Here is an 11,882-nt window from a genome sequence, read left to right as displayed (position 1 = left end):
AGTTTCTAATGATCAGTTATCGAATCACAAATAGGAAGAACTGAACAATAACCATTAAAAGAATGTAACAAACAGACACATTGATCCTTCCACAAGGTACTGAATGACTGCCGTACACTAAATAAGGATAACTGAAGAAAGCAAGCAGCAATTATATTGTGGGGACACTGTGGCGATACAACACAATGGAGCATCTGATTGGCTAAGTTGCCAATATTTTCTGCTTAGTTGCCATCAAACTGGCTATAACTTTGTTGATTTACACTAATAATAGACCTGTGGCAGTATCAAAACATTTGAGTGAGGCCTTGAAAAACTCTTCATGCAAGTGTCCCTTTCTTGATGGGGTACGATTGGAGGGTGCACATCCCTCCAACTGAACCACTGCATTTCATGGTTTATTTCTTTATATTAAAGACTTGATTCTTCTAGATACAACTAGGAACGCAAATGCTTCTATGTTTGTCTTCCCCCACCCTCTTTCCAATGACTTTTATTGTCTGCACACCAAAATTGTTCTTCTAGCACAGAATGGAACATGTGTGCTTGATCATTTTTGTTGCCCTTTTCCCCAGTTGTTTCACCCAAGACTAGATAGTCAAAGCCATAGGCACTCTCCAGGGCTTTTCCTCTGATGTAGAATGTTCTGTTCAAGGAATCTTTTGTATCAGGATCATAAATTGTGTTATGCTGACATTGATGTTATATGTTGACGTCACAAAAGCCATGAAAAAAATGATGAATCGCTCGCTCGGTTTGTGCCAGCAGTACTGCATCCTCTGCTTAGAGGCTGGAAACCCATCATTGGGACATCTAGGTTCAGACCTGAAAGGAATCTTCCAACATCATTTATGTGCATATTAAATAATGTTGGTGCTAATACACAGCCTTGGCGCACTCAAAGTTGCATTGGGAAGTTTGGATTGCATTCCCTCTTTAGGCCATATCTGATCCTGTTGATAGTTGTTGGAATGCACGGAAGAGGTTATTTGGTATCCCATGATCTCTCAGGGTGGGCCAAAGATGATTTCTGATTACTGAGTGGAATGTAATTTTCAGATTTATACAAGCCAGGGGTAGAGGTGGTTTTCTCAGTGTTGGGTATTTAATGCACTCACATAGAGTCTAGTGGCTTGGTCTGTATATCCAAGTCCTTTTCTGAAGCCCACTTGGAAGTTCTAGAAAATCAGATCACCTTCGACCCAGTCTTGGATATGATTAATTAGAAGTTTTCCATAGACTTTTACAGCTCAGTTGAGAAGCGAAATTGGACAAAAGTTCTTGTAATCTGAGCGTAGACCTTTATTAAAGATACAGATTTTAAAAGCTTATCTCCATAAACTTGAGACCTACCCAAGTTTCAGGTCTGCATTAAAAGCGGTTTTTTCGAAGTGGGGCCCATAATAGAATATTTGATCGAAAAACATCTCAGGGATTCTGTCAAGTCCTGGAGTTTTATGAGGTTTTTTGGCTCTAAATCGCCTCATTTACTTCCTAGGATGGAATAGCATGTGACTGGAAATGAGTGTGGATGCATTTTACAGTGTGAGTTATGATGGTGAAAGTTGCGAAATACACTTTAAGTGTTGATTTGCTATCTGTTGTGTTAACCAAGACATGCCAGCCTGTTGTAGAAATATCTATGAGCACTTTGCTTTTCGGCAAGGATGTATGTTGGTGCGTTCTACCTTGTGTTTGCCATAACATTTTTCGAAAGGACATTCAAAATTCAATGTGCATAAAAGCATCATACTAACGAAGTGAATGAACATGTTACGAGTTGAGCCTTTGGACGCTAGGCTGGCCTGGTTATTTGTTTGTTTGACATATATTCTGAAAATAATTAACACCAGATTTATATGACGTGTTTCCCTTCCTCTCACCCAAGAGCTGGCCAGAATCTTTCCCAAACCCGACTGGCAGTGACATAGACGTCTTGTTTTGCTTTGCCAGGAGCATGGAGGCCTAGATTGGCTGCGCAAGAACCATCGAACCGTGGCGGATTAAAGCGATAGAAGACCTTTGTTTACCCACAGCCACCACGCAGCTTTAAACCCTAATAAAAAGCGCCTATCCCCCTCCTGACAGTTCAGAGCTCTTGGGCCCCTTTTCCCTCGCCTGGTGGCATTTGAAAGTGCAAAGCTTTGAATACCAATTGCCCGAACTGGACATATGTGAAGCTGTTCCAGTCCCATTAATCCCCTAGCCAAGTGTTTCTTTGTACGCCCAGGCAGCACACATAGATCTGAGCGAAAGTGCCCGTAATCCCGCAAATATGGAAAAATGGCCCAGTGTGACAGCCAGGCAAGGGGGGAGGATTTGCCGGCGGAGGGGAGGACCGGGGACAACCATTGTCTGAGGCGCGGGAGGGAAGGTGAGGAGGGGGCATGCGATGGCGCCCCCTCACCTCACCTCTTCTGAACCGTCCCGGAGGGAAGGAAACCCGCGCAGCGGGATGTATCGCTCTCCAATGGCCGTCGTACCCTCGAACACACTTGCTGGACCGCGACAAGTTTCAAAACGCTGGCAAAATGCCCCCTCTGGCCGTGTTCAGCTGTGCGACCCCAGCAGGCGGTCGCTGGCTTATGTACTGACTTCATTATCGCCCCCGCTCTTATTGCAGACTGTTTCACTTGCCAACCCACGGTGCTTTTATCATTTAGAAACAAGCTGTAAAACAGGGACACAGAGGCGAGCTACATAGAAGGACAATGAGCATCCCCTTCACAAATACACGGTGCATGGGGCACGTCGGTGATCCGCGATGAACCGATAGAGAAACGTGAACAAAACTAGTGTACACTAACACACTGCCTCCCGGTTGCAGCAGCGGAATGGAATAATAAAGTGCGTACCCACTAATTAGAAGACAGTGTCTACTGCCGCCAATAAAACATCCAATCCCGGTGGGCGGGGCCAAAAGCGGACAGGGTGGCATCCAGGAGGGATTAAAATACCTCCGGTGCAATCATTGCACCCGCTTTTGCATAATTTGTGACTCCAAACGACGCGCACGAATGAAAACTGCAGACGGAGCAGAAACACGACTTCGGAATCTGTATTGATTCCAAGAAGCCCTCGCATGGCGAGGGCAGCGCATGCGCACTGCTAACGCCAGCCGAGACCTAAAACGTGCCACACTACTGCACTTCTGCCTGCCCTACTACTCAAGTATTAGGGAAAGCGACAGAAACTTTTACGTCAAACATTCAAGAATGAAATCAATATTCTCACTAAGACAAAATATTCTGTTTCATATATCACGTATTCAGCCCCCAAATTGATGAAAGAAACTTTGAACCAATGAATAAAAGTGTCCATCCCAAATGTTACCTTACCCAAGTGTCTTTAAACATATGGCGCTCTAAATAGGGTAGATAGTCTGTGTCAGGAACAGAGCCCTGTCTGATTAAAGCCCTCACTCACCTGTCATCCTTTACCATACAGTCTGCTCCTAGTCGATGTGGTCGTAGAAAGCAGAGCAGGACATACACTATGTGTCTAGATGTTGCTTTATCTAATGCATATGTTCGAATGACCCCCTATTAGTCACCTCCCATATTCTGCTCTGTTGGGATGGGAACATTCCCGCCTTAAGTCTTAGAGCATGCAGCCTGTCTTACGGTACCCAAGGGTCGAGCCTCTGGTGTTTTTTACTCTTTCCTCTTGCCAAGGTGAACACAACAATCATGCGTGTACAGTGAGGACGTAACGTAACATGGAATGTTACCCACAGCAGGGTTCTTTGAGCTGAAGGTGCACATCATGTATACCGTCCCCAATCTCATGCCACAGGGCAGTAGTGGCAACAATAAGTTAATATGGGCCGACAGTCCTTTTTAACTGTAACCTGTGAAGGGATAGTCACCTACTTGCCGCCCCCTTCTAAATTGGCCGACTATTGCCCTGAAACCAGGTCCTTCACTGCTTCCAGTTGTGTGTGGATGGCACACATGTGCATGTATGGTGTGCTTGTAAAAGAGAAAGTAAGGAGTGTATGAATCATGGTTGACTGCAGATACAGTGGAATTGCAATATTGACTGTGTACAAAATGAAGAATAAAGGTATTGCCGACCTCCTTCAAAACATTTGTGTTGTAAAATTCCCAGCAACACATACTTTCACGTCATCTGTGAATGTCCAAATATATTCCAATACTGGCAGGAGATTGCCAGTGCTTTGTCTATGGTGGTGGGATGGAAATACCGTGACTCCTGAAAGGATGTTACTGGGTATCATAGATTAATGTAGGGCTGGGGCCCCTGCAGCGTCAGAACTCTTGTAGAAATGGGACTGTTAATAGTCAAGAGGGACATTGTAGACATTGGCGGCGGAGGCAGCACCCTCGATGAGTGAATGGATAAGAAGAATGAACTTCTAAGCCTCCACAGAGTAGTCAATTTACAGAGCCCGAGGATGTCCAAAAAAGAACGTCGAAATCTAGGGTAAATGGTGGGACTATTCACAGAATCTTTAAGTCTAACAGTATTTGCTTCAGTGTACCCAGGAGTGAAGCGCAAATGATTCTATATCCTAATATGTTTATTAATATGTTGTCTGATGCATTAAGTGAAAACTGTGTATGTTCACTGTTAAGATCAATTAATGGAATTAAAAAATATTTTGTGAAGCCTTTGTGATAAGCCAGACTATGGTTGGGGGTAGGCAGGAGATGGCAGTGCAGAGATAGTCTTTGCCTACAACCTGCCTTTTTGTTCCTCCTGAGGGGTTAAACACAACAGGCTTAAAGATGCATTGTGTGAAGGCACCTTCCCTTTTTAACTCTTGTTTTAAAGGGACATCTCGCTACTAGAGGCAATTGCTGAAGAGTTGTACTTGGTGCTCTATATTTGAATAGTATGGTGGATCAGCTCAAGGACATCATAAGTAAACTGACCCAGTTCCCACAATTGGTCACCAGTAAGTCCTGAGTGCCCAGTGGCTTCACCAGAACACTGGCTGATAGGGATCATCAGAACATATGAGCACTTTAGAAATCCCTATCCACTTCATTCAAGGGCACCATATGTAGTAGGATCTCTTAGTCTGTCTCTATAAACTGTTCACTCACACCCATGTCTTGTATGTGAAAAATACTTGTCTTCTCTCAAGGCAGAGCAGTTATAAAGCTGTGCAACAGTGGAATTAAACTGGATTCTGCAATCACTTAAAACACAGATTTCCATGGACCGTGATCAATGATTTGGATTTTATTGCACCGTACAACCTTAACTCTAATCAGAATGCATTAGCTTGCATAGTTGCCTATTACCCATTATTGTCAGTACAAGTGTGTTGCTGTGATTTAAATCTACAGACATTTCAGAATTAGTACATTTTCCAAAAGTTTATTGAAGATCAAATAGTTTGTGCTCCTAGCTGCATGTTATGGGTGTCCTAGAACCTCAGACACCTGCCACTTTTAAAACTTCTATTTCGGGTAAGGAGACTGGCTTATCTCAGGAGTCCAATGCATTGCTAAATCATGATTTAGGGCCCCGGAACATCCACAGTGAATTATAGTTTGGTATTTTAATATTGCTCCTCAAAAACTCTTTACATAAATATGGACGCAACCTAGTGAACTTGGAATAGCACGTAAAAAGAAATCCATTTCAATAACAAGACATCACAAGATCAAAATCTGCAAAATGCGTTAAACTTCACAGTGATTTACTTTGAACTAACATATAGTGTGTGCTTTTCTTTTGGACTAACTGTACTGAAGATGTGAATTTACCCACAGAAATGGTGCTTCAAAGGCAGAAAAGTAGAAGAGAGGCAGGCAACAAATTTCCTCACACGTACTGGTATGATCAATGATCATCTGATCTGAATGTCAAATATACCACCAGATCCGGGAATACTAGAATCTGTTCACTGTATATGACAAACCATGATGTAAGTCATGATGTTGTTTATAATCCTTAACAGCAAAACAAGTGCTAGGTTGTTTTGGCTCAATATGAAGAAGCCTGCTATTTGACCAGCTCGTGTGTTCTTGGTGAATTTTAGCCTTGTGGTCTCATTGTAGGAGGCTACATGCTTGGAACAGTTTAGTTCTAATAGGAAAGGTCCAGATTTTGGAAGGTAGAAAAGCGGTGATGTTCCAGCATATGAGGTGATGGACACTGCACATTTTAACAAACTTGCAAAATTGACTGCTGAAAGAGACTTTCTGACCAAAAACTACCTCTGGCTTTCTTACTCTTATGATAAATATGCAGAGTTTCTTCAAGAAGGGCTGCCAAGACAATGGCAGTTCAATGGATGGGTGAAGATCCCCACAACTGGATCTCTGAATTGTTGAGTGTTCGACCTAGCCCACTGTGCTTCACCCAGGAGTGGACAGCTTATAGTAATTGACAATAATGGTCCTTGCTTCCTTCTCGAGGTTTATCACAGCCAGGTTTCATCAGCATACTTCTGGTAGCTCAAATTGAAGTGCCAGATGCTTAACTATCAGGGGAGAAAGTAGAGGATGAGGAGGATAATTGAAAGGCCGAATCACTATGGAACTCAAGCAAACAGCTTAAGGCTGGGGGACACAAATACATTTATTTTTATTTGTTCTGAGCCCCCGGACACAAAGTGGGTCCTTCCAGAAACACCAACAGTTTCCCTAAGGCGCCACAGGAACACTAGATACACACTGGTGTAGACAGAGGCAAATATAACAAGAAGGATCAGTACTGAAGGGAGACCGCAAACCATCCCTTACCGGTTATATTCCCAGTTCTTCACCAGGGATTTTTCAAACACGTGTTCAGGTTGAAAGCTGGGTGGATGTGCATCTAAGACAGGCCACAACACATTCAATTCCTTCTATCGTTTTTCTCAATATAAGAAATGTAATATAGTTCTGAGGTTTTCAAATTTGTGTGTGTATAAGATTAGCTTTTTATGTGCAGGCTAATGATAGTGTTTCGGAGGGCTTCAGTCAATCCCTTCCGGGAAGAACCTGTCTGTTTGTGATGGTTTAGAGCCCTTATTATTAATCAAGCAGATCTCAAATTGAGAACTGAGCAATAACCTTGACAATCACCAATAATGAAATGACTATTGAAAGGTAAGTATCCCTACAATGCGAAACAATTAAAATGTCGTGGCCTCTTTAATTCACCGATTTTACAAACCCAGTAGTTTGACATTACAGAGATGTATCTGTTGCACAGGACTGTCATGGCCTTACTTATTGTTTGTATATTTCTTCTGAAGCATTGCTTGATTGGCTATGGGGGTAGAGCCCTTATATCTGCAGCAATTGTCAAAGAACTCCATAGGAATACTCTACTAAGAAACGCAATAAAGATCTGGTTGTACTTAGAATCTCCTCTTGTTCAGCTTTCTTTGCTGGTCCCCTCAAGCACATTTCAGACATGAATTGGAGCCTTACCAGATCGTCTTAACATTTGATTAACATACATATCTAGTCAGTTCCATGAAGATGCTTTGCAGTCTTACATATATTTCACTTTGAATTATTTTGTTAACCTCTACAACACAGGGTACCCTCATGTCTTTAAACTAAGTTTCTTTGTCACTGGTTAGCCAGGCTAGTACCAAAAAACTGAAAAAACATGAGTCAAGATCATGACATTTATTATTATTTCAAAACATTTTGTCACAATGATTTCCCTATTTGCAAGCAGTTGTGTGATATATGACAAACTCAGAGGCTAAAACACAAGGTACGGTAGGAGCTTTTCAGAGTCTAGCGCTTTCTTTATCTCAACCGGAATGGATAGTCCTTTACACGTTTGAAACTAATATTACCCATTTAGGCGCAGTCCCTGGGATGGTTCCAAGTACAAAGACATGACTTTGAGCACAGTGTATTAGAACACACATTTAAAAAGTAACAGTGCAGCTCACAAAATGATGCGTCTTCAGCGGCCTTTGACTGAGTTGTCATCTCTCTTCACTGGGAAAAAGAACCCAGAGTATTATTGAGCAGAGTTTTATATATGTGAATATAGGTAAACCCATGTCCTACATCAATATAATAGTGCCAGGTGCAGAATACGTATCTAAAGAATCAAAAGTATCTGGAGATAAGGCTCACCACGACAATTCACAAAAGAGCATATGCTTCAAGTCTAATGCCTTTGAGGGAGTGGCCAGTTACTTTTGGGGTTTTGGATGTCACAAAATAAATCATTAATTGTAAGAGAAAGCCCATGTTTGACACTAGAAACTTTAGTAAGCCAATAATTAATCACTATTAATTCAATATCTTCATGTCTTTTAATGACCAAGTCAGACATTCTAGACGAGACCAAAGAGTAAATTGGACCACTTTCTTTTCAAATGCAATTACAATAGTCACTGAGATTTGATTGACGGTTCAGGATAAGGGACCAGATGAATGGGGGTGATGGAGGATTCCCGGATTCCGTTGTTTTCTATGACAGAGAAACAGAGAAACCCATGCAACTTTGTAAGGAAGAGTTAGCACACAGAAAAATACAGTGTGTAGAGACAACACAGAAATCTTACCCTAGAGAATGACATTAATGTAGGTGAAATATCTGCTCTTTATGGACTCTTTAATCCAAGACCTTTCTACACTAACAGTTGATGGATGCAGCCTTAATGCAGTCAAGTCCAGTATGATCAGACCACCATGGAAAATGCCCATCTACGTCTATCTTGAATATCTAAGTGCTAAGCAGAGCTGGGGATTGAAACCATTCCCAAATGCTAGTAAATGTTTAAATGTTTATGCCTTTATAATCATCCAGTTCGCTGCAGTTTTGGTTTGTCCTCTCTCGTCACCAAGTGCCGTTTTTTTCCTGTAGACCATTTTGTTGGAAGTGGTGAGGTTTCATCATCGTTAGCCTCCAGTGGGAGCAAGTGCATATTCATTGGGGACTCAGTGGTGTCCAGGTTACAGTGCAACCCGTCTTTATGTAGGTGCACTTCCACAATTTCCATGGATTCTAGTTTATTTGGCAAGGTTCTTTGTTCTGTACCCATGAAGGTGTTTACCTCGTTTGCTCCTATGTCCATCCGTCTTGAACTCAAGACATCTTGTGTAGCCAACAGTTCCCCCTGCACTGTGAGCTTCATGCTTTCCTTGCAACCATTTTCAGAGGGACTAGAATGGCTATTCAGTGTGGCATGTGGCAAAGAAGAAGCAGTTAGGTACTGGCAAGAATTAGATTTTCGATTCAGAACATGCCCCTCATCCTGGGCAAATTCCTTCCTTAAAGCAGTCATCTGTGTCTGAAGAAGCTCACGGTGTTGAAATTCCATCATCTGCACCTGCCAATAAACATATCACATGGAAATCAAACAACATAACTTCATAAACCAAGTTTTCCCTTTTTCTTTGTAACCTGCAGATATATAACAGCAAAACTTCACAGACTGACTTCGGTTCCTTAAACCCTCCACCCTCCCTGGAAGGCATTACTTCTAGGCAACACTGAAGAAAGGGCTGTGTATTTTTTGCATGTGAAGAACTATGCAGAAGTAACTTCTTTCTGAAAGGGATGATGCAAACAAAATAATGCAACTAGAGTTTGGCCAACAGGGAAGATCCATGTTTGTGGTCATGCCTATATTCAGCCTATGTCAAAAGAGTCGACATAAAAGACTGAGAGAGGTATCGTCTGGGGATATATACACTTGAGACACACACACACCTCTACACACATGGAAGAAAGGAGTATAAAGACACTGGTATCTATTTACCACTGAGAAGGTGGTCTACATGTACCACTAGGTATAAAGGTCGATATCTACTCTTGGCAAGAATGCCTATACCTACTCTTTCAAGGAGGGACTAAGGGCCAGATGTTCGACGCATTTTATCGGTCGCACGTGGCCCAGCGGGCCGCTTGCGACTGGTAAAATGCATTTACCTGTGTATCAACCCTATTTACAGAGTCAGTAACCTATTACTGACTCACAAAATAGGGTTTGCGAGTCAATATTAGGAAGTGGCATGTAAAAGGTGTCCCTTCCTAATAGTGAGTCGCAGTGGTATGTATGAATGTTTTGCGACCAGGAATGTGGTCACAAAACATTCGCAGAGTACCACCAATTTCAAATTGGTGGTAAGCCATTTGCAAACGGGAATGGGGGCGCCAACACTTTCTCAGATCAGGCAGTGATCCCATGGACCACTGCCCCCTCAAACAAAATGAAAAGAAAACTTTTCATTTTCATTTCTGAAATGCATTCTGTTTTTCTTTAAAGAAAATGGCCGCCTGCATTAAAAAAAAATACTGCTTTATTCAAAAAAAAAAAACCAGTCACAGACATGGTGGTCCGCTGACCCCAGCAGGTCACCATCCCTGTGAGTGCCAGCCATTCCCAATGGGTCGCAAATAGCGACCTCCCTCATGAATATTAATGAGGCAGGTCCCTTCCGACCCATTGGGGAATTGCAAATAGTGTCTGATACACTGTTGTGCATCAGGTTTTGCGAGTCGCAACCCTAACGGTCGTACATGAAGCCCCATATCTACCTGAGGGAGATCTGTCTCTGGGAGACAGGTGTAGATCTGTCTCTGGGTAAAGAATCTAAATTTACCCTCATGATAAGTTCTGATCTGACTCTGAGAGAAACGTTTATATCTACCCCTGGAGAAACAGTCTCAGTCCAACCAAAGAAGAAATGTTTATATATAGTGTGACAAGAAGAGGCAGGAATACTCTTGACCAACCTAATAATAGAGGCCTATACCCTTGATAGCAGAGTGGGACTATATCATTTATTTATTTGAAACATTTTATTAAGTACCCACCACTCATTAAGGAGCCTCTGGCTATTGTACAATTATAGGAAAACGTGATGATTGATAAACACTTAAATAGAAAATACAATAACACACAATATTCTTACTAAAATGCATTTTTTTCTTCTTGAGAGGCACTTGTAGCCTATGAATGTCTGTACTCCTAAAAGAATGCTTGCCCCTGGAAGGCATGCACTTCTGTTATGTTTGGTGCTGTACAGCACTAGCATTACAGCAATAACAGCATTCTGGTGATAAAGGGTGGAACCACAAGTATAGCTGAACAAAAATGAAAGGCAATCCGCATTCCATCTTAAAATACAGGTATGTTTTAAACATTTTCAAAAGATGATAGGTGAGATGTTGCTTCTAAAAGACGGAGGGCAGGTATTCCACATGTAAGTACTCAAATGGGACAGAGAAGGCCAACTTGATTTAAGTACTTGTAGTAGAAGGTTACTCAAGTGGACGTCTACAGGCAGGAATGGTGATCCCTGGTCAGTGGAGTCAAACCTGCTACCCCATCTGTTGAGATTGTGGGGTATCTTTTGTGAACAGAGCAAGTTTTCTTGCTCTCACATCCGGGAATTACATCAATGAGGCGTGCGCCTAAGGGAGAAATACATAGTACAAAGAACTAGGGCCTGATTTAGATCTCGGCGGACGGGTTACTCCGTCACAACGGTGAAGGATATCCCGTCTGCCTAAATATAAATCCCATTATATTCTATGAGATTTATATTTCGGCGGACAAGATATCATCTCCGTTGTGATGGAGTAACCTGTAACCCGTCTGCGATCTAAATCAGGCCCTTAGTAATGGAAACATTAACTAACACCAGCAGCTACTGTAGGAAGCTGGCTCTGTATATACTATACCAAAGTAAGGTATAGTATGCACAGAGTCCAGTGGATCCCCAAAGGCTTACAGAGGTAAAAGTAGATAATACCTTACTCTTTCTTTGTGGTAGTGTGGGCGAGCAGTAAGGCTTTATCAGAGGGTAGTGTTAAGCATTTATTGTTCACATTCAGGCAAGAAATGATATCACACATTCAAAGACTAAACCCATACCAATTGTTTGTTCTTTCTTATATTTAATTTTCAATACGAAGCAGGACTTGGGACAGGTAAG

At 42.1% G+C, this 11,882-nt stretch overlaps 1 protein-coding gene across 1 annotated transcript in view; it reads right to left on the bottom strand.

Moving 5' to 3' along the window:
* Positions 1-7,586: 7,586 nt before the first annotated feature.
* The window catches only part of LOC146784075 (uncharacterized), a 198,520-nt gene continuing 194,224 nt past the window's right edge, over positions 7,587-11,882 (bottom strand). The window contains exon 8 of the mRNA XM_085633889.1: positions 7,587-9,268. Within this exon, the coding sequence (XP_085490015.1) occupies positions 8,738-9,268 (531 nt within the window). The 3' untranslated portion in view covers positions 7,587-8,737. The remainder of the gene's footprint in view (positions 9,269-11,882) is intronic.

Source organism: Triturus cristatus, chromosome 11, assembly GCF_964204655.1.
Source record: "Triturus cristatus chromosome 11, aTriCri1.1, whole genome shotgun sequence".
Lineage (NCBI taxonomy): Eukaryota > Metazoa > Chordata > Amphibia > Caudata > Salamandridae > Triturus > Triturus cristatus.
The sequence above is the reverse complement of the archived record's forward strand: the minus strand, read 5'-3'. Positions and strand labels throughout refer to the sequence as shown.